Source organism: Pteronotus mesoamericanus, unplaced genomic scaffold (assembly GCF_021234165.1).
Source record: "Pteronotus mesoamericanus isolate MK-2021 breed Mesoamerican mustached bat unplaced genomic scaffold, CSHL_Meso_final contig_100, whole genome shotgun sequence".
Taxonomy (NCBI): Eukaryota; Metazoa; Chordata; class Mammalia; order Chiroptera; family Mormoopidae; genus Pteronotus; species Pteronotus mesoamericanus.
The window spans coordinates 16,708,164-16,728,042 of record NW_026554999.1 but is presented as its reverse complement, the minus strand read 5'-3'; the positions used below and the strand labels follow the sequence as shown (position 1 = coordinate 16,728,042).

General features: G+C 46.2%; 1 protein-coding gene across 2 annotated transcripts in view; it reads left to right on the top strand.

The window, feature by feature from the left end:
• HEXA (hexosaminidase subunit alpha) overlaps window positions 1–19,879 on the top strand; it is a 34,808-nt gene that overhangs the window by 11,657 nt on the left and 3,272 nt on the right. Inside the window, exons 2-13 of one of the 2 annotated variants that reach the window (XM_054563359.1) lie at window positions 10,402–10,494; window positions 11,413–11,478; window positions 13,066–13,112; window positions 13,644–13,754; window positions 14,604–14,705; window positions 15,151–15,283; window positions 16,185–16,365; window positions 17,315–17,401; window positions 17,649–17,721; window positions 18,422–18,605; window positions 18,767–18,857; window positions 19,465–19,569. In XM_054563359.1, the coding sequence (XP_054419334.1) occupies window positions 10,402–10,494; window positions 11,413–11,478; window positions 13,066–13,112; window positions 13,644–13,754; window positions 14,604–14,705; window positions 15,151–15,283; window positions 16,185–16,365; window positions 17,315–17,401; window positions 17,649–17,721; window positions 18,422–18,605; window positions 18,767–18,857; window positions 19,465–19,569 (1,273 nt within the window). The remainder of the gene's footprint in view (window positions 1–10,401; window positions 10,495–11,412; window positions 11,479–13,065; window positions 13,113–13,643; window positions 13,755–14,603; window positions 14,706–15,150; window positions 15,284–16,184; window positions 16,366–17,314; window positions 17,402–17,648; window positions 17,722–18,421; window positions 18,606–18,766; window positions 18,858–19,464; window positions 19,570–19,879) is intronic. The other variant, XM_054563440.1, reaches the window with a different exon arrangement.

Below are 19,879 nucleotides of genomic sequence, written 5' to 3'. Positions count from 1 at the left end.
TAAGCCTGCTTCCCTTTTTGGAGATAGCTATAATGTCTACTATAGCCCTTATCGCGCTGCTTTGTAATTGTTGTTTGTATTTGTCTCTCCCACTAGACTGTGAGTTCCTCAAGGGCAGGGACCAGGGCTTGTTTTTCTTTTTACTGCCCCAGCACCTAGTACAGTTCCTGATGCATAGTAAGTGCTGAATATATTTTGGTTGGAATGAAGAAATGAGTGGAAAATGAATGATTTCAGTGATTTTTATTAGGCTGAGTATGAGGAAAGGAAGCTTAGGTGTTAATGTATATAAAGGTGGGATGGGGAGGGGAACAAAGTGGGTGTGGACACCCAACAGCATTGGCAGTAGCCTTGGTGAGTGCCAGGACATACGGGGCAGGATGGACCTGAAGGAGTGGGAAGGTGCCAAAGGTTGGGTTGAATTTCCTAGTTTCCACTCCAGAAACCAAACCAAATGCTACTTTATAACTAAAATGAATGTACTTTCTCCATGCCGCTAAGATTCTGTGAATTAAATACATTGATATGATAGAAATGTTTTGATTTTAGGAGGAGCAGGGCTGGTGGAGGAAGAGTCTATTGTGCATTGAAGTAAACGCAGAGTTTCCAGGTGCCCTAATGCAGCAATGAGCTGTCCTTCCAGAAAAGTAGAAAGTCCTGAATCTCTAGATTTATGGACAGCAGGGTCTTCAGAGCAGTGTCTAGAAAGGTACTTTCTGTATGCCTGGGTGTCTTCTTATCAAGCCCCACCCCAATCCCAGAAATACTAGGTTAGAGTGTATAAAACATTTTAACTGTTTTTATTTGCCATTTATACCTAATTATCATGTAGCACAATCATTATGCATACATAGCATTACATATGCATTTTCAAAATTCTAATGTCACTCATTATTTTCAGCAAATATTTATCGAATGGTTACTGTGTGTCAGGCACTGGGAATACGAAGATACTGAGATTGGTCCCTGCTGTTGAGGAACTCACTGCCTCAGTGGGGAGATAGACAGTGTATATTAAGATAAACGTTACAAAAAATGTATGCGTGTGTTGCTTCATAGTCACATGGGAAGGTCTCTTAGGAAAGGATCAGAGCATAACAGCAAAGCTTTATAGAAGGAAAACCAGAGCTGTGTCTCAATCAGGTGAGATGTGGAAGCAATGAAAAGTTTGTTTCAATTGGAGGAAACAATATGTGCAAAGAAAAGTATGAAGAAAACATGGGATTTTCAGGGTTCTATAAAGAGTTTATTGTGCTACTGTGAGGGTTTCTACACAGGAGCAGAGAAAGACAAGGCTGAAGTTCTTTTAATCATCCAATGGATTCTGGACTTTGTCCTGAAAGATATGGGGAGCCATTGGAGGACTTTGAGCCGAGATTGTCACAATCTGATTTTCATATTAAAAGATCGCAAAGAATAGTACATTGAAGTGGGGTATGTGAGGGGGGACCCCCAAAATGGAATTTATTAAAAATTGTGTACCTTATTTAAACTTAAGTCACCTTCAAAGTACTCTCCATTTGATGCAATACACCTATGAGATTTTTTTTTTTCCACTGCTCAAAACAGGTTTTGAACCAGTAGATTTTGATGCCTTTTAGTGCTTCTGCCATTTTTTGTTTCACCTCTTACACAACAGCAGAACATTTCCCTTTGAGAACTTTTTTCATCTGGGGAAACAAAAAATGTTGCTCGGGGTGAAATCAGGTGAATAGGGAAGTTGGGGCAAGGGAGTCATGCTTTCTGGTCAAAAACATCTGAACACTCAGTGCAGTGTGGGCAGGTGTGCTTGTAAATCACCCATCATGCAATGGGCAAACAAAATGAAAGAGTCTTCAAAAAAGAATTCATTGAAGTAGAACACAGCCTCTCACAAAAACGCCAGCAGGTACACTGTTACAAATGGGTTCCTAGAACACTGATTTAGCAGGTAAACCTGTACTACAAGGGGCCCACCTTCCAGAAGATAATTTTGTTTTTTGGGGGGTGCCCCCTCATATATGGAGGCAGGAAGAGACCAATTGGGAGATATTTTTACAGTCATCTTGGTGACAGTACATGAGAGGCCGAATTAAGGCATTGACCAATGGAAGTGGAAAGATGGTGACAATGTTAAGAGAGAATAGGGATTTGTAGTTATAAGACTTAATGGGAAAAAAAAGATGTAATTGATCTTTCTTTTTTACTGTTGTAATCTCAGTGCTTAGCACAGTGTTTGACACATAGTAGACAATCAATAAATATTAAATGAATTAATTTGTGATTTACTCAGAAAGGTGGGAGGAGAAGGTTTATGGTCTGGGTAAATCAATAGATGGTGCTGTTATCAACCAGAGAGAGAGTCAACCAGGAAGAGGAATGAAGAGTTGGTTCAGTTTTGTATTTAAGCTTTGAGGTTCTTTTGAGATATTTGAGCACAGGTGTATGAGTTTAGAGCTTCAAAAGTGTTGGCATGCAAAGCTGGGTTGGAGAATCATCAGTCTATGTAGGAGTGGAAGGTATTGTCCAGGGAGAGCAAGTCAGGAGAAAAAGAGTTAGTTTGAGACTCTGGGGAACACCAGCACATAGGGGTTAGTGAAGGAAAAGAAGAATGAGGAAGCATATTCAAGGAGTTAGAGGAAAGACCAAGAGATAGCAGTGTTCCCTAAGCCCAGAGAGTTTAGTTTTAAGAAGGGCTGGGATATCTGATGTTGCCAAGAGTTCCCCAAAGAGGTGAGTGTTCACTAGAATATTAGTTCTATGACAGCAGGGGTTTTTCTCTGTTTTGGTCACTGCTGTATCCCCAGCGCTTAGAACAATATGGCACATAGTAAATGCTCAGTAAATAACTGTTAAATGAATTAATGAATTCAAAAAGGTCCCTCGGATTTAGTCACAGAACCACAGGACCTCAGTTAAGGCATTTTCAGAGGACTGGGAAAAGGATGCCAGATTATAGTAAACTGAGGAGTGGATAAGAAGTCAGGAAGTGGCTACAAAGAGAGGACTTATGATGGCCATCTCCATGAGCACTGATCATATGCTAAGTATTTTACATGCATTAACTCTTAATCTTCCCAACAGCCCAGTAAGTAGGTATTACCACAGTCCCAATTTTACAGATGAGAAAACTGTAGTTCAGAGAAGGAAAATTACATGCCCAGGGTCTCACACCTAGAACCAAGTGTTAAAACCAAGACTTTAGTAGAGATCTCTCTGACTTTGTCAGCACCTAACTGCTCAGGCTCCATTTCCTCTAGAGTTTCTTTGTAGAAGACAAGCGAAAGAGTGACTGAGAAAGCATAAGAGGTGAGACTCGCAAATATTTTAATGCTGAAGGGAAAGACTCACCAGAGAGACTTCTCTGGTCAAGATGGCGACATAGATAAACACAGTTCACCTCCTCATACAACCACATCAAATTTTAAAACTAAAATAGAGAACAACCATCACAAAAAACGTCAGAAATCGAGTTGAATAGAAGTCTGACAACTACAGAATCAAAGAAACCACCTCCATCCAGACTGGTCAGAGGGGTGGACATGTAGAACAGGCTGGACCCACATCCATGTGTGGTGGATAAAAATTTGGGAGGGATATCTCAGGAGATACGACCCTCAGCCCCACACAGGTCCCCCAGCCCAGGGTTCCACACCAGGAAGATAAGTCCCCATAACTTCTGGCTACAAAAACCAGTTTGGATGGAGTCAGTGGAACGAACTTCTGGAGTCCCAAGCAGTTCCCCTTAAAGAACCCACACATGGACTTACTCAGTCCCACTCCCTCTGAGCTCCAGCACCAGGGTAGCAGCTTGAAAGGCACCAGTGGAATACAGGGAGGAAATGAAGTGTCTGGCATCAAAGCAAGAGCTGGGGGACAATATTCTCCCAGACAGAAAGGTGGGCAGAGGCGATCGTCCCTTTTCTGAACCCTCCACCTATAGAGCCACAGAGCCAGGAGGCAGGGGCCATATCTGAGACTCCATCAACCTGGCTAACACTGTACTGCCCTAGAGATCATCTGAGACTTCGACCTACCCAACTTACAGACCCACCCAAACTGTTTCCATATGAATGCTGTTCTTGGCTCATGCTTCACAACTTCCTAAATCCTATCAAGCAAGCAACAGCTTACCTCAGTAAACCCTCAGTCTCCATATTTCTTGCTAAGTGGCCCCAGCTCTGGCATTAGCAGTAACCAGCCCAGATTCACAGCTTGTCTTTGCCTAGGAATCTCCAAGCCCAGCAAGTAACAGCCAACTAAGACTGTTTTATAGCTCAGGCAGGGTGGCCATGGGCAAAACTCAGGTGGGGGCTGACCTTGGCCTGTGCCACCCAGGAAACTCAAGGCCAGTGCACCCAGTGGACAGCTACAGACCACCTTGGAGCACCACCACCCTGCTCCTGCACAGCAGATCCTCCACAGAGGGCAGAGCGTGGTAATCAGTGGTCACAGTCAGTCCTTGCAGCTGACTGGCCTGGGGAAATCCCTCCCATTGACCTGCCAACAGCAATCAAGGCTCAACTACAAGAGGAGGGTGTACGCAGCCCACATGTAGGGCACTCCTCAAGTACGCAGCCTGGATGGGAAGGGAGGTTCTGCCACTAGATCCTGTAGGACATGTACTACATTAGGCCATGCTACTAAGACAAAGAATCATAGCAGCTCTGCCTCATACCTACAAACAAACACAAGGAGGCTGCCAAAATGAGGAAAAAAAAAAAACATAGCCCAGATGAAAGAACAGGTCAAAACTGTAGAAAAAGAACTAAATGAAATGGAGATCAGCAATCTAGCCAATGTATCCCTCCAGGTTTTTATCCACCACACATGAATGTGGGACTGTCCATTCCGCTGCTGCTAATGCCCCTTGGTGCCACACGGTGTCCCCTCACCTCTCCACAGCATCTCTGCATCTCCGCCCCTCCTGGTTTTAAGGATGCTTAAGGAACTTAGTGAGGACCTCAACAGCATAAAAAAGATCCAGTCAGAAATGAAGGATACACTAATTGAAATAAAGAACAGTGTACAGGGAAACAACAGTAGAGTGGATGAAACCAAGAATCAAATCAATGATTTGGAACATTAGGAAGCAAAAAACAACAAACCAGAACAAGAAGAAGAAAAAAAGAATCCAGAATAACGAGGATAGTGTAAGCAACCTCTGGGACAACCTCAAACATGCGCATCTTAGGAGTGCCAGAGGGAGAAGAGAAAGAGCAAGAAATTGGAAATCTTTTTGAAAAGAAATGAAAGAAAACTTCCCTGAATTGGTTAAGGAAATAGACGTGCAAGTCCAGGAAGCAGAGAGTCCTGAACACGATGGATGCTCAGAGGCCCACTCATCATAATTAAAATGCCACAGAGAAAGAGAAAGAGAGAATCTTAAAAGCAGCAAGAGAAAAGAAGTTAGTTACGTACAGGGGAGTTCCCATAAGACTGTCAGCTGATTTCTCAAAAGAAAGTTTTCAGGCTAGAAGGCACTGGCAAGAAATAGTCAAATGAAAAGCAGGGACCTACAGCCAAGGTTGCTCTACCCGGCAAAGATATAATTTAGAATTGAAGGGCAGATAAAGAGCTTCCCAGACAAGAAAAAGCTGAAGGAGTTCATCATCACCAAACCATTATTATATGAAATGTTAAAGGGACTTATTTAAGAAAAAGGAGATCAAAACCATGAACAATAAAATGGCAATAAATACATATCCATCAACAGTTGAATCTAAAAAAGAAACTAACCAAACAAAAATAACAGAGACAGAATCATGGCTATGGGTAGAGGGTTTTGATGGTTGCCAGATGGGAGGGGGAGGGGAAGAATGGGTGAAGAGGTGAGGTGATTAAGAAGAACAAATAGGTAGTTAATGAATAGCCACAGAGATGTAAAGTACAGTATAGGGAATGGAGTGGCCAAAGAACTTACACACATAACCCATGGACATGAACAATGGTGTGGGGATTGCCTGAGGGAGTAGGGGGCACTGTGTGAAGGTTGAAAAGGGGGGAAAAATTGGGACAAGTGTAATAGCATAGTCAATGAAACATAATTTAAAAAAGAATCACCAGAAAAAAATAATTTGAAGACTTTGGAAGAAAAGGAAATGATTTATACAAGAGGAGCCCAAGTAGAGATCCAGAGCATAGATGAAAGGAAACCTTTTCCACCAAAGTAGGAGGAGGAAAAGGTGAAGACCAGGTATATGTTGCAGATATTTTTGTCAGGAAAGAGAGGATAAAGTAGGGATGGATGGGAGTTCTGATTATCTGCTGAGAGTAAGGGAGGTAGTGATCAAGCTATAGACTTGAGGAAAGTGGTATTGTTAGTAGCAAATGGCACCAGATATTGGACCTCTGTCCTTGAGTTTGTGCTAAGAAAGAATGCAGAGACAAGACTCAAATACAATAAAAAGTTTATATAGAAAGTTACAGAGGTAGAAGAAGTGAGCCAGCTGGGCTGCATGGTTTCAGGAAACAAGTTACAGAGACAGAAGAAGGGCTCTTGGGAGAAAGAAAGCAGTTATGCACCTGAAAGGGGGAGGAAATGCTCAGGTGTGCTAGATGGAGAGAGAGAGAAAGGAGGGAGGGAAAAAGAGACACGCTGGGTTCTTGTCTGATGGATTTTATTGTATTGTACTGTAATTTAATTCAATTTTTAGCATTTAACACCCTTATACCCCCTCGCCCCCCTGCAGTCACGACACTGTTGTCCATGTCCATGTGTCCTTTTTCCTTGATCCTTCCACCCCTAATCTCCCCCACCGATAGCTGTCATCCTGCTTTCTATCTATGAGTCTGTCTCTATTTTGCTTGTTCAGAGAAAGACAAATACTATGTGATTTCAGTTACATGTGGAATCTAATGAAAAAACTGAAGTGTTTTAAAGATGAGAATTTTAGGGGAGATCTAGGGGAAGATCTCAATAGAATATTCATCAGTTTTTCCAGATGTGTCCTGTTAGGGTCGTGGTTTCCACTGATTGGTTGGCACCAGGGCAGGGGGTCATTAGTCATTGCATATGGTCAGCTATGTTGTTCCCCTACTTGGCCTTACTGCTTTTCTGGGCCTAGAGCTGAAACCCAACTGAGGCCTAGATGTTATTTCTAGTTTGAAAAAATCTCTATCTCAGTGAACTGAAGCCTTGTTCATAAGAGTATTTGATGCGGGTCCAAACCTCATTATCCTAAGGTCCACTAAGAGTTTTGTCCACTGGTTGCAACAGAAGATAAAAGAGACAGGTTGTTGAGAGTACTGGCTAGACGGTGAGGTGATGGCCCACCACACTAGGGAAGAGGGAAAGCAATGATGGTGGGAGAGGATGGACAACAGAGAGGAGATGGAAGAGTGTAGGGCCAGCAACTGGAGATGGTTCACCACTGGGACATTGGGGATAAAGGGATCTCAGACTTCGATGCCAGCGACCTGTCTGTGATGAACACAGCAACATTATGTTAAAAAAAGAGAGAGACACAGGGAAGAAAACTAACAGTGATTATTTCTTCAGAGAGGGAACAAAGGAGGGGTACCAAAAATAATTTATTGTTTTGTTGTAAACATTCTGTACTGTTTGAATTTTTCAACTTTTTAAATAAAAAAAAAACCCACAAACTTTTTAGTGATCCCTAAAATAGCAAGTTCACATGAGAGCAGGGAGACGAGGGAGCTGCGGAGATAGGAGGCAGTGGACGTGACCTGGTCCCACCCTGCCGCTGTTCCCATGGGAGGAAGTGGGAGCCTGAGACTTGCTCAGGTTGGCACCAGCAGAAGCAGAACTAGAACCAACCTTTCCTGATTTTCCAATTTAGTGCTGTTTTGCAGGCTGCTTCCTGAGCACTAGAGGCTTCAGAATTTCCTGCTGTCCACACCCCCCTCTCATATTGTGAATGTGCCCATGAGATTGCTGGCTGATGGACTGCTTCCTGTCCTGTGCCTCCCACACCTCGGATGCTTCTCTGCGTAGTGTGTTTGGGTGTGTGCAGAGGTAGCTGGCCTGTCCCCTGCTTATTTCCTGCTCTCTTCAGAGTAGCAAGTTGGAGGTGGAAAACTACAATGATGCTCTGCTTACATCCTTTTAAATGACCAGTGTCCTTCCATTTTGCTACCTTTCATATCACCACCTCCCCCCCAATTTTCCCCCTCAGCTTGTTTAAGCAACAGCCCTAACCCAGATGAGTCACTGAGAACACTTAGGACAGGGACTCTTTACCATGAGATTGGTGGCCACGGAGAAGGCATGAGCCTTTAAATTAGGAGCATTGTTCCAAGGGGGTAAATCTGTTCATTTCATTACATCTTCAAAGGAATCCCCGTAAAAGACTATGGATTTAGAGAGCACAGTGCAGTTGTGTTTTACAAAAATAAGATATAACAGCTACAGCAGGAAAAATTAGTTGTTTTCTTGTCTTCCAAGTAATAATTCAAATAAACCTGGTATTTGTGCAGCATCCCTTGTTATCAAGACAGTGACCATGGCAATTGCATACAGATTAGTTGTGATTTCTCCTCAATTCGGTAAACCGAGATTCAGAAGATTAACACTAAGCTCAGGACTTTTGTCCTCTTTTGGATGGCTGCCTAGATGAATACACAGATGAGCTCTCCACACAGTGATACTGAGACTCTGTGATACGTGACAGTGTGGGAACAGGTAGGTAGGGGTGAAGACATAGTGTATTGAAGGATATTCTTTTATGGTTTTCTTCACCCACCCCGCCAAGTAAGTCCTCTTTGGTTTTTGTTTGTAGAAATGGCTTGGGGAACTTGGGATGACCCTAGAGGTTCTGCTTTGGAAATGGCCCCTGAAAGCCTGTTTGTCCTGTGTTTATGGGGATGAGTTTTTAGGGCTTAGAATGCAGAGTTGTGAATTGGCTTGGCTCAGAGTAGCCTCAAATTCCCTTTTCCCTGCACTATTCAGGCAGATATTTTAGTGAGGACACAAGCTATTTACTGGAAGGAGAAAGAATTGGCCTCTTCTTTTCCTCCTTGACAGACCTGAGGGCTGAGATGCAGCCAGGCGGTCATGTTCAGGAGGGATGAGCAGGCTGCCTTGACGTGGTTCAAGGCTCTTGGGTTCCTTCTGCCTAGAGACGGATAACATTTGGGATTCTAATTTGGTTCTGAATTCTCTCTCCCTGCCTTCGGCCAGACCATTCTGTCTCTGACTTTGTAGTCACATAAGAAGTCATGGATGTTGTGCCCATGCGAATGCCTGCTGGAAAGACTAGAGAGAGGGAGTTCATTGAGGTTCAGGCTTGGGACAGTACAATCACAACTACCCCTAAGGTCACAGAGAAGAACCAGTAGGAGGGTAGGAAGAGACAGTATTGATATTTTGGCTTTTTTTCCCCCCCAGCATATATTGGGCTCTGTAAAACTATACTAACCCTAGCTGATGTGGCTTAGTGGATTGAGCACCAGCCTGGGAACCAAAGGGTCGCTGGTTCAGTTCCCAGTCAGGGCACATGACAGGGTTGTGGGCCAGGTCCCCAGTTGGGGGCGTGTGGGAAGCAACAGATTGATGTGTCTCTCACACGTTGATGTTTCTCTCCCTCTCTCCCTTCCTCTCTCTGTCAAAATAATAAAATCTTTAAAACAAAAAGACTATATCAGATAGTATGTTGGCTCAGACTGGGTGGCTTTCCACTGTTGGGAGAATTCTCCCTTGGGTAGAGAACCTGTCTGGGAAGAGGAGGGAGGGAAGCAGGATGGGCTGATGACCATGTGCCTTTGCTGGGGCACCAGCTGGATCACTTCGGGTGTCCTGTGCATAGGAGGTCTTCTGTCATCCTCTTCATCTGTTCACATTAGCTTTGGGCTTTTACAAGGTTGGAAAGCCTCATCTGGAGCCCTCAAGAGAAGCATTATGTCAAGTGCTAGTCTGCAGTGAGATAAGAAGCATACACACCAGAATGTAAAAGTCTTCCCTTCACTCAAACTTTGCTGTGAAAAAAATATCAGAACTACACAATTTGTTATTCTGACATAGTTGATTTACATTCTTGCATCATATAAGCTTCCTGTCTGGTGACCAACCAGTAATTCAGTTTACAAGTCAGCAGCTAATTCACAGACCACACTTTGAATAGGAATGCTCTGGAGCTGCCTCTAGTTTCAGAGTAGGTGCTGAGGTCTTGGATTTGTGTGCTTGGACTGTACCAAGAGAGAAATAATAAAGTCCTGGTAAAGTTACAAAGTTACATGGTCAGGGTGGGTTACTTGGAAAAGAGGGGAGCACAACCAAAATGAAAAAGTTGAACAGATGACTAGGTAATGCATGTGTCAAGGGTACGTGCCCGTCCTCCCTTCCTTCTTGCCACAGGCACATGAGCTGAAGGGACTAGAGCTGGGGGCCCTCCTGCAGGGCTTTGGTTTGGCCTGTTGCCTCTGGTGGCAAGTCAGCCACACTAAGTTTACATTGTCTTGCAGGAGAACAGCACACATTGGAGACGCATTCATTGGTTGTCCATGTGGTCACTCCTGGATGTGACCAGCTTCCTTCTTTGGAGTCACTGGAGAATTGTGAGTATCAACTTGTTCCCATCCTAGAAGAGCAAACACTTGTCTGGAGCAGTAGCTCTGGATGGCCTGGCCTAAGTCACTGGTGCTAGGCCTGGAGCCCTCCATGGGTATGGGGACCAAGGGCCACCAAGTGCCAAGAGCCACAGAAGGTGAGTTTTTCCTACAGCCTCTAACTAATGTCTGCAAGCTGACTGTGGACTGCCACACTGGCTGTTCACTGAGTCCCACAAGACACTTGCCTTCCAGATGGAGCATAATTCTATTGCCATTTTAGGATTGTGTATATACTTGGCTGATTTTCTCTAAAGAGGTCCTGTGCAGGGGGAGAGGAGGAGGTTTTGGTCACTTGGACTGAGATGAGGTCAAGTCCTGTGACTGGCTCCTCTCTCCCCTGATCAGCAGCGTTTGGGGACTTCTCACTCTCCAAAGTGAAGTTCAGTTCTTGACTTCTTCCTCACATTCTTGGATGAGGTAGCTGAAGCCTGGGGACAAAGGGAAAGGAGAGTGGTTACAAAGGCTTTGGGAATATCAGAACCTGGACTCACCGGTCTGAGCATCACTGTTCTGTTTGCCAGTAGGAGACTTCATACTCTTTGCTCAAGGCTGGTGGAAGCTCATATTTCTTCATGGAAAAACTGACCCACAGGATGAGTAGTGGTTTACAGAGGACTCTGCTCCAGCATGATCTCATCATGTGTCATCTCCTAGGACCTGCAGAGTGCCTAGGTGGCCACCCTCCCACTCTGGCCCCAGGCCTGCACCACCTGTAGCTGCCCTGATCTGGGGGTGTGTCCTCTTTGAAAGAAAAAAAATGTGATTTTGCTGTTGTTTTTTAATCCCAAGGATTTACACAGAATATGCAGTCTGTACTTTGAGAGTAGAAATCCTTAACATGTGGGGTCATTTCTGTCATTCCAGACACCCTGACCATAAACAACGAGCAGTGTTTCCTGCAGTCTGAAACTGTCTGGGGAGCTCTCCGAGGTAACAAGATGGGGCTGAGGGCTGATGCCAGGAGAGAGACCAACAGATGAGGCGGGATGGTTGGTGTCAGAGGGGTGGGAGGACGTGACTGGGAGGCCCAGCAAATATCCCCGTTTTAGGAAGCTGTCTTTGTGGAGAGCAAGTAAAATGTTTTCCCACCCCGCTGAAAGGAGTGTTCTCACAGCTTCCCCTAGAAGTTGACAGGTTTCACCTGTGCTCCTGAGCAGGCGCTCTGGGGCAGCGGTGGGAGATCCTGCAGGCTGCTGCTCAGGGGACTTGTGGGGACAGGTAGCTGGGGAGAAGGGCAACATTGCCACAAACACTGCCTGTTCAGCTCTCACGAAAGATACACAATTGGCCAGGCTCTTTAAAGAGGAAAACTGTATCGAAGAAATAGATGAATGTCCAAAAAAAGGTAAATAGTAGTAAAATATGTAGAAATATATTATTTGGGGAGAAAATTGGGGCTTTCTTAGCTAACAGGTGACAGGCCCATGCCCTTCCTCTTAGTTTACTGAAAAGGAATTTGGTCCTTAGATACAGACTTAGCCACATACCTGTACTACTTACTTTTGGTAAAACATCCGCTAATACAGGATGAGGGATATTCTCACAGAGTTCCAAACCTTGGTTTGGTTTGTCTTTATTCCCTTGCCTCTCCTTTCCCCTCTCCTATATTTTGGAGAAAGAGCATGCCAACTCCCCTTTCGGCCCTCTTGTACCTTTTGTGCAGGTGCTAGTGATTAGTGTGGCTGGGTGAGGTAAAACCTGGGACCCCAGAATGCTGGAGTCAGAGTCAGAGTGGAGGAAACCCAGAACTCCCCTGGTGGCCTGCCTCGAGTTAGGTGCTCAGTGACCACGGAGTCTTTCATTCTAAGAATTTGAGACTCTGGGGTTCCCTCGTGGGCTTCTGCTAGGTTCCCAGAAGGCCTGCCTGGGGCCTAGCTGGAACCTAGGAGTCTGTGTCCTATGAACTGGGACAGTCCTTCTGGGGCAGCAGCTTCCTGCTACCCGCCGGATCCACATAGCTGGGTTTCTTCTGAAGCTCTGAAGAGGAAAAGGGAATGATTCTTTGTCTTCTGGTCTATCTGTGGACCCAGACACCTTGGAAACTCAGGCTCCTGATCACTTTTTCACAGTTCAATCTGAGAGAAGTGAAGGGGCAGCAAACTGGGAATTCTTTTTCTCAGCTCCCTTAGCTCCGATGAGTATTATCCTTGAAAAGATTTAAGTCCTTGCAGGCTGATGTCCCTGCATCTCTCCTTACAGGCACACATCCTGTTAATGTTCTTGTAAGTTCAGGCCTTTGGAAACATAGGGTAGAGGTGTGTGGGTTTTGAGGGTTAATGTATTCCTAGAAGGGACACTAAAACCCCTTACACTGATACCTCCCAAAAGAAAATAGAGTAAAAGTTGATACTGGCTTCCTAACATCCGCCTTTCATAGTGTTGAGACTCATAGAGCCTGTATTACACCCACTTTCACTGTGTGCCCAAGCAGCTTCCTCTGCCACACTGGGCACGTCCCAGATGGATGCATCTTTTCCCACCTTTAAGTCTTTATTCTGCCTCTCTACTTTCCTGTAGGTCTGGAGACTTTTAGTCAGCTTGTCTGGAGATCTCCTGAGGGCACGGTGAGTGTGGAACCTCAGTAAAGGGCTCCTTTTAATCTTGGGGTGGCTTCCAGTGCCCAGAGCCTTGGAAATACCTTATTTTGCCTTAAGACAGAGTCCCAGGGGCTTGAGATGGCATCAACGATAGTATACAGGGACACATGGGTAGAGACCGGTTTGGCAGACTTGGCCTGTTTGGAATCACTGTAATTTAATTCCCCTGAGTCATTATTTAGTAACGACCTTGAGACCACACTTCTTTGAAGAAAACAACACATTGTCAGTCAATGAAAATGCAGACTCGGAAGTCTGAGTGTTGTGTGGGATGGCTGTATCTGGCTCACCTGGGACAGACGCTCTCTGGACAGGTTCCTGCTTATGGTCACTGGGGTAGAGGTTTGGGGCATTTGGGCAGATGGTTGCCCTGCTAAACAGTCACAGAGGGGCTTTCCAGGGACCGCAGGAGACTTTTTTTCTCATCCCTCACCCTCACCCCGCCCTCATGGTAAGTTACCTTTGAATCCTGACAAATTCAGTGTTTGGCCCACACAGTTCTTTATCAACAAGACAGAGATTGAGGACTTTCCCCGCTTCCCTCACCGAGGCTTGTTGTTGGATACATCTCGGCATTACCTCCCGCTGCCTAACATCCTGGACACTCTGGTACCCAAGCCTTAAGATCTTTTTTGGGGTAATGGGGTGAGGAATAGCCCAGATGCCATATTTCTAAAGGGTTACAGAGGGAATATAGGTAACTTTATGAACTCCTAGGAAAAATGGAAAGGATGATCCACTGAAAAAAAAATAACAAGTTATTTATGATTTAAATCTACCCCACTGGCAACTATGGACCAATGTCCAGGCTGTTTCCAGGGATGCAGAAGGTGGTTTTGGGAATTGGCATCTTTGACCAGGGAGTTCACTTTAGTTTAGTCAAGACAAGGTTGTAGGGAGGTGTTCCAAAGCCTTAACTGGGGGCATTCCTAACTAGCTTGATTGAGTTTGATGGGCGGTCTTTCCTAGTGGTTGCTGATCCAACTTGGGTGTCTGCCTTTTCCTTTGCTCTTCTGGTGAAACCAAAGGAGTGGGGACATGTATCAGTCTTGGCTTTTGAGATTTATGGGTTATGGGGCTACTAAACTTACAACAGACCTCACAATTTGGATAAATACTAGTCAGACTACCCAAAACAAATGGCAGGAGGAAGAGTTAGTCTTTAGGGAGTTTGGGGGCTCTTGGAAAACCAGGGTACCATGTAGCCGCAAATCTCCTCTCAATGTGGCTACAACTCATCTCACAACGAGGTCACACTGCTTCTGTCAGTCAGCATTTGATGTGCCCAGGGGAGAGAAGAAATATGCTGCTGGGAAGGTTTGATTGAATCTAGGAGCAGTTACAGGATGCTGGGGCAAACTGGGGGTAAGGGTCAGCCTGGAGATCTGCCCAGTTTCCAGGTTTGAGGCTGAACTGGAAAGTCTGTGGTGAGTTCACAGTGTATGCTCTGACTTACAGGACGTCATGGCGTACAATAAATTCAATGTGTTCCACTGGCATCTGGTTGATGACCCTTCCTTCCCCTATGAGAGTTTCACTTTTCCAGAGCTCGCCAGAGAGGTATGTCTTGATTTCACCTTGACCAAGTTTATCGGACGATGTTCGAGCCTAGTTGCAGCACTGTTGGGGAGCAGGGCACCAGCTGTCCTCTGATCCAGCCAGTTTTAGGGACACACTGGCTCAGGAAGGGAGCTGTATTTGGAGTTAGGAGACCTGAGTTCAAAGGTCACAGGAGATAATCTCTCCTCGCCTCTTTTTATTTGTTTTCTGTCAGGTGGGTGTAATACCTCCCTTGTTTTTCTCACTGGCATTGTGACATGGAGACAAAACAATAGATGTGAGAGCTTGTGGGAAGTTGTGAACAAGTTCCATAAAGATAGTTCCCAATACCAAAGGACTGTGGGTAGATTTTCTGATACCCAAGGAGTCTCGGAGGCATTTTTAGTATCTTCTAATCTGCTAGCCTGCAGGAAATGAGATCCTTAAGGGTGTTTGTGCCTTTCAGGGGTCCTACAACCCTGCTACCCACATCTACACAACACAGGATGTGAAGGAGGTGATTGAATATGCACGGCTTCGGGGTATCCGTGTGTTGGCAGAATTTGACACTCCTGGCCACACTCTGTCCTGGGGAAGAGGTAAGAATAATGCCAGGGGTTGACGGAAGTCTACTGATCACCCTCTCCTTGGGGCTTTCGGGTATTAGCACTTGGATGTGGCATCCCTGTCCTTGGTCGCTGGAAGAATGTTTTCTGTCAACCTCTTCCACCTGGCAACTTAGATAGGAAACACTTATTTGGGCAAAGGAGGCCACTTCTTACTATTAAAATACGGGCAAATTCTTCTTAGATGCCCTTGTCTTAATGATGCCCTCGTGGGTTGTCGCACCCTTGAGTGGAAGAAAGATTCTTACAAGTTAGCCGAACTGGCTCTGCTTTTCTGCCTAAGGCAGTGTGAGAGCAGCCTTTGGGAGCGAGGGTGACCCCTGCTGGAAGCAGTGTGTCAAGGCAAGAGTGTGTGTGTGCGCACTGACAGTTGTTTGGCCATAAGCCCACCCTCTCTCACTGTCTGTGACTGTGGATATATTTGTATTTCTTTTTTTTAAAGATCTTATTTACGTATGTATGTATGTATGTATGTATGTATGTATGAGAGAGAGGGGAACAGAGGGAGAGAGAAAGGGAGAGAAACATTTACGTGCAAGAGAAACATGGATCAGTTGCTTCCCACATGCCCCCAATGGGTAGGTAGCCTGGCCAACAACCCAGACATGTGCCCTGTCGGGATTGAACTGGCGACCTTTCAGTTTGCAGGATGATGCCCAACCCACCGAGCCACACCAGTCAGGGCTGTTTGTATTTCTTTGTGACTAAACACTTATGATTACCAGTGTCTTTGAGTCCCTGAGTATTTCTACCTGTGTGAGCATGATGTTTATGAATATGATCATCTTGTTCTGACCTAATGTCCTTATGTATATGACTACACATGGTGGTCTCTGTATTTGTGATACATGCATGTGGTTCTCTATTGGCATAGGTGTCCCTGGATTATTGACTCCTTGCTACTCTGGGTCTCAACCCTCTGGCACCTTTGGACCAGTGAATCCCATTCTCAACAGTACCTATGAGTTTATGAACACATTTTTCTTGGAGGTCAGTTCTGTCTTCCCGGATTTTTACCTTCACCTTGGAGGAGATGAGGTTAACTTCGCCTGCTGGTATGAGTCCTTTGATCTTCCCATCCCAACCTCATGAATTGCTTGCTCAGAATAGAGGTTAGCCCCTGACAGGCCACTTGTCCCAGGTGTTTCTCGGGAACTAACCTCTGGGACAGCATTCTGTCTCAATCCAGATGGCTCAGGTCTTGGGCCTTGCCTCTCTCCATCTATAGGGACGCCCTGCCTGATTTTGGCAGGGCTGTGAATGTGAAACCCTCCCTTCTTCTTACGGATATTTAAAACCAGCTCTGGGCACAGAACTGGCTTGTTAAAATCTAGGATAGGGAAAAATAATCTATGCTTCTGAAGGCTTAAAATAGCCTAGCGAAGAGTCAAGACAGAGATGAATTTGGGACTAATAGATGACAGTGTCTGGTTAGTGTTGAATTGTAAGTCCTGAATCCTCAGACCTACTTAGCTCCAAAGAGGTTGGGGGGCTTCTTTGAGAAGTGGACACTAGAGCTGGATCTGGGGAAGTAGTTTGGCTTTTTCAAGACATGGAAGAGGAGGAGCACATTCCAGGAGAAAATGTGAAGAAAATACAGACATTGTGGGGCAAGAGAGTTGCAGCAAATTTGTATCCAACTGAACAGGGAGTAAATATTAAGGGAAAGACAGGATATACCCAGGGTGGGGGTTAGAATGGGCCAGAGCCCCAGACCAAGACCTTAGAGCCACATGTCATAATCCAGGGAGATCGATATGTGTTCTCTTTGAGAGTTTGAAATTAAAGTTCTTCAGGCCCAGGCTCAAATTTTCCCAGCCTGTGTCAATGGCCCCCTTATACAGTTTGTTCAGCTACTCCTTCCATATTTGGGGCCCCTGAGATCCTCAGTATATCGTTATTTCAGGGGAGAAGGGAAGTTGTGGGAAACCAGGTGATTGATCCCCAAGCTTTGGGCTTTTAGAATGTTGGAAGAATTAATCTTCATTTTCTCATGGGATTTAGGAAGTCCAACCCAGATGTCCAGGCCTTTATGAAGAAGAAAGGCTTTGGTAATGACTTCAAACAGCTGGAGTCCTTCTACATCCAGACGTAAGGAAGGAAGGAGGATGGGCAGGGTCCCTTGGGTTACCTCCTATGGGGGACCATACTGCTTGACCACTCTCTGAGCCCCTTAAAAAAGTCCCTCATCCTCTATTTTCAGGTTTGGAGTGGTCAGTTCCAAATGGGGGAAGACACTGCCTAATCAGGAATGGGCCCCTAGCCAGGCTCAACCTCTCGAGCACTGGCGCCAACAGCCCGCAGCCTGAGCTGAGCAGACACTCTCTTTACTCTCCAGGCTGCTCGACATCGTCTCTGACTATGGCAAGGGCTATGTGGTGTGGCAGGAAGTGTTTGATAATAAAGTAAAGGTGAGCCAGGGGCAGAGGGAGAAGGAGCCACCTTCTGGTGCCCCGCTCTGGTCTCCCAGCCCCTCCCTGCCTCTGCACAGACTGATCCACCTGATCTGGATTAGGCTTTAGTGTTCAGAGCACTTGGGACTCTCTCTCCTTTCCCCTCTAGAAAGGCTGCAGAGGTCAGGGTGCGGGTTTTGGAGCCTCCACCTGTCTTCTCACTATATATCTATCGCATTATTTCTGCTGCTAAGTTACTTGGGATTCCTGAAACTGGCATAATGGGTTGGGTTTTCTTTTCTGAGTCATAGACTAGGGTCTTGCAGGTGTACAAGGGCAAGGTTTCCTCTTTCTTCATTGCAGATCAGTAATATCCCAGCCTCATGCAGGGCTCTGCAGAAACTTTACCCCATCCTCAGAAACATCTGGAGTTCTTGATATGGTAGCTTCCGATGAGTCTCCTGGGCCCCACTGCTTGTCCCCCTTAGCTCGCAGCCAGTACTACCATCTCAGTCTGGAGAAAGACGGGGATGAAACAACAGGGAGCTCTCCTGTGGCCTATAGAACCCTTCACCTCCACGCTGGGCTAGGAGCTCCATGATCAGGAGCTACTGGAGAACAGAAGGGTCCATACTCCCTGGCCTGGTGGCGTGCATAGCAACGTGGCCCACAGATCTCCTCGGCTATGTGCCATTCCACCATTTGACCTTTGTGACAGGTTCGGCCAAACACAATCATCCAGGTGTGGCGAGAAGAGGCGCCGGTAAGCTATCTGAAGGAGCTGGCGCTGATCACCCAGGCTGGTTTCCGGGCCCTGCTCTCTGCCCCCTGGTACCTGAACCGCATAAGTTATGGCCCTGACTGGGAGGACTTTTACATGGTGGATCCCCTGTCATTTGAAGGTAAGAGCAGGGCGCTCTCCTTGCTGACCAAAGAAGGCTGGGCTGGGGCACGGTGGGGAGGGTCTGGGCTGGGTATTTCAGGTTGGGAGATAAAATGATCTGTCTGAGAAGGTGGCGGCAGGTGAACCAGAGAGTTGTCTGTCGTTGCTGTTTTCCTTTAGGCAGTCCTCAGCAGAAGGCTCTGGTGATTGGCGGAGAGGCCTGTATGTGGGGAGAGTATGTGGACAGCACAAACCTGGTCCCCAGACTCTGGTAAGGGTTTTCTGGGGACATGGAGGGTTGGGTTTGTGGGCCTAGGGTCTCCCTTGCCGACTAGTCCCCTCCTTTCAGGCCTCAGAGAGAAGGAGCACTGCAGTGATCTTTCTGTTTGTATGTTAGACCCACTGCTCGCCTGGCTTCCATTTCTGTTTCTCCAACAATCTATTAGGTTGTACAGGATAGAGGTAGAGTGGTGAGGCCTGAGAGGCCTGGTGGCTTGCTCAGGATCCAATCTGGATGTCCACGATTCTTGTAGTGAGACTTACCTAGACTGTATCCTCAGGTGCCTCACCGAGCCTGGGGCATGTGGAGTTGACATTCTCACACCTGCCACTACAGTCGGTAACAGTGCAGGATGCCCCTAAGACTTACTCTGTTGCCACATCTGTGGGAGAGAAAAGAGTGGGAATCACTGTCCACACTTAGTGAAGACAGACCTGAGCCTTGAGGTCCCGGGGAGCCCTTCAGCCAGGCTGTCACTCTGAATAAGGTGTTGGTCACATCCCTTGGCCCTGAGACTAAACAAGAGCCAGTAGCCTGTGGGTGTCCCACCCCTTTGGAGGATTCCAGTCCAACCTGGTGCATGTGCCATCTCGTCCAGGCCGAGAGCAGGGGCTGTTGCTGAGAGGCTGTGGAGCAGCAAGGCGGTGACTGATCCAGACTTTGCCTTTAAACGTCTGGCACACTTCCGCTGTGAGCTGCTGAGGTGAGCAGGTCATGGGGCCACCCCAAGGAGGTGGGCATGTCTGGGGCGTGGGACTCCCTACTGATGGGGGAAGGGCGCTCAGTAATAGCTAACACTCACAGGGGCTCACTGCGTGGTGAGTACTGTGCTTGGCCCTTACAGGCACTATTTCACTGAATCTTCACCACAGCACCGTGTAGTATTAGATACATTTCATCCCCATTTTAGACAGAGGCATCTGAGGCACAGAAAAGTTAAGTAACTTGCTGAAAGTCACTTAGAGCCAGGATTCAAACCAGGCCAACGTTTTATTCGGTTATGCTTTTATGGC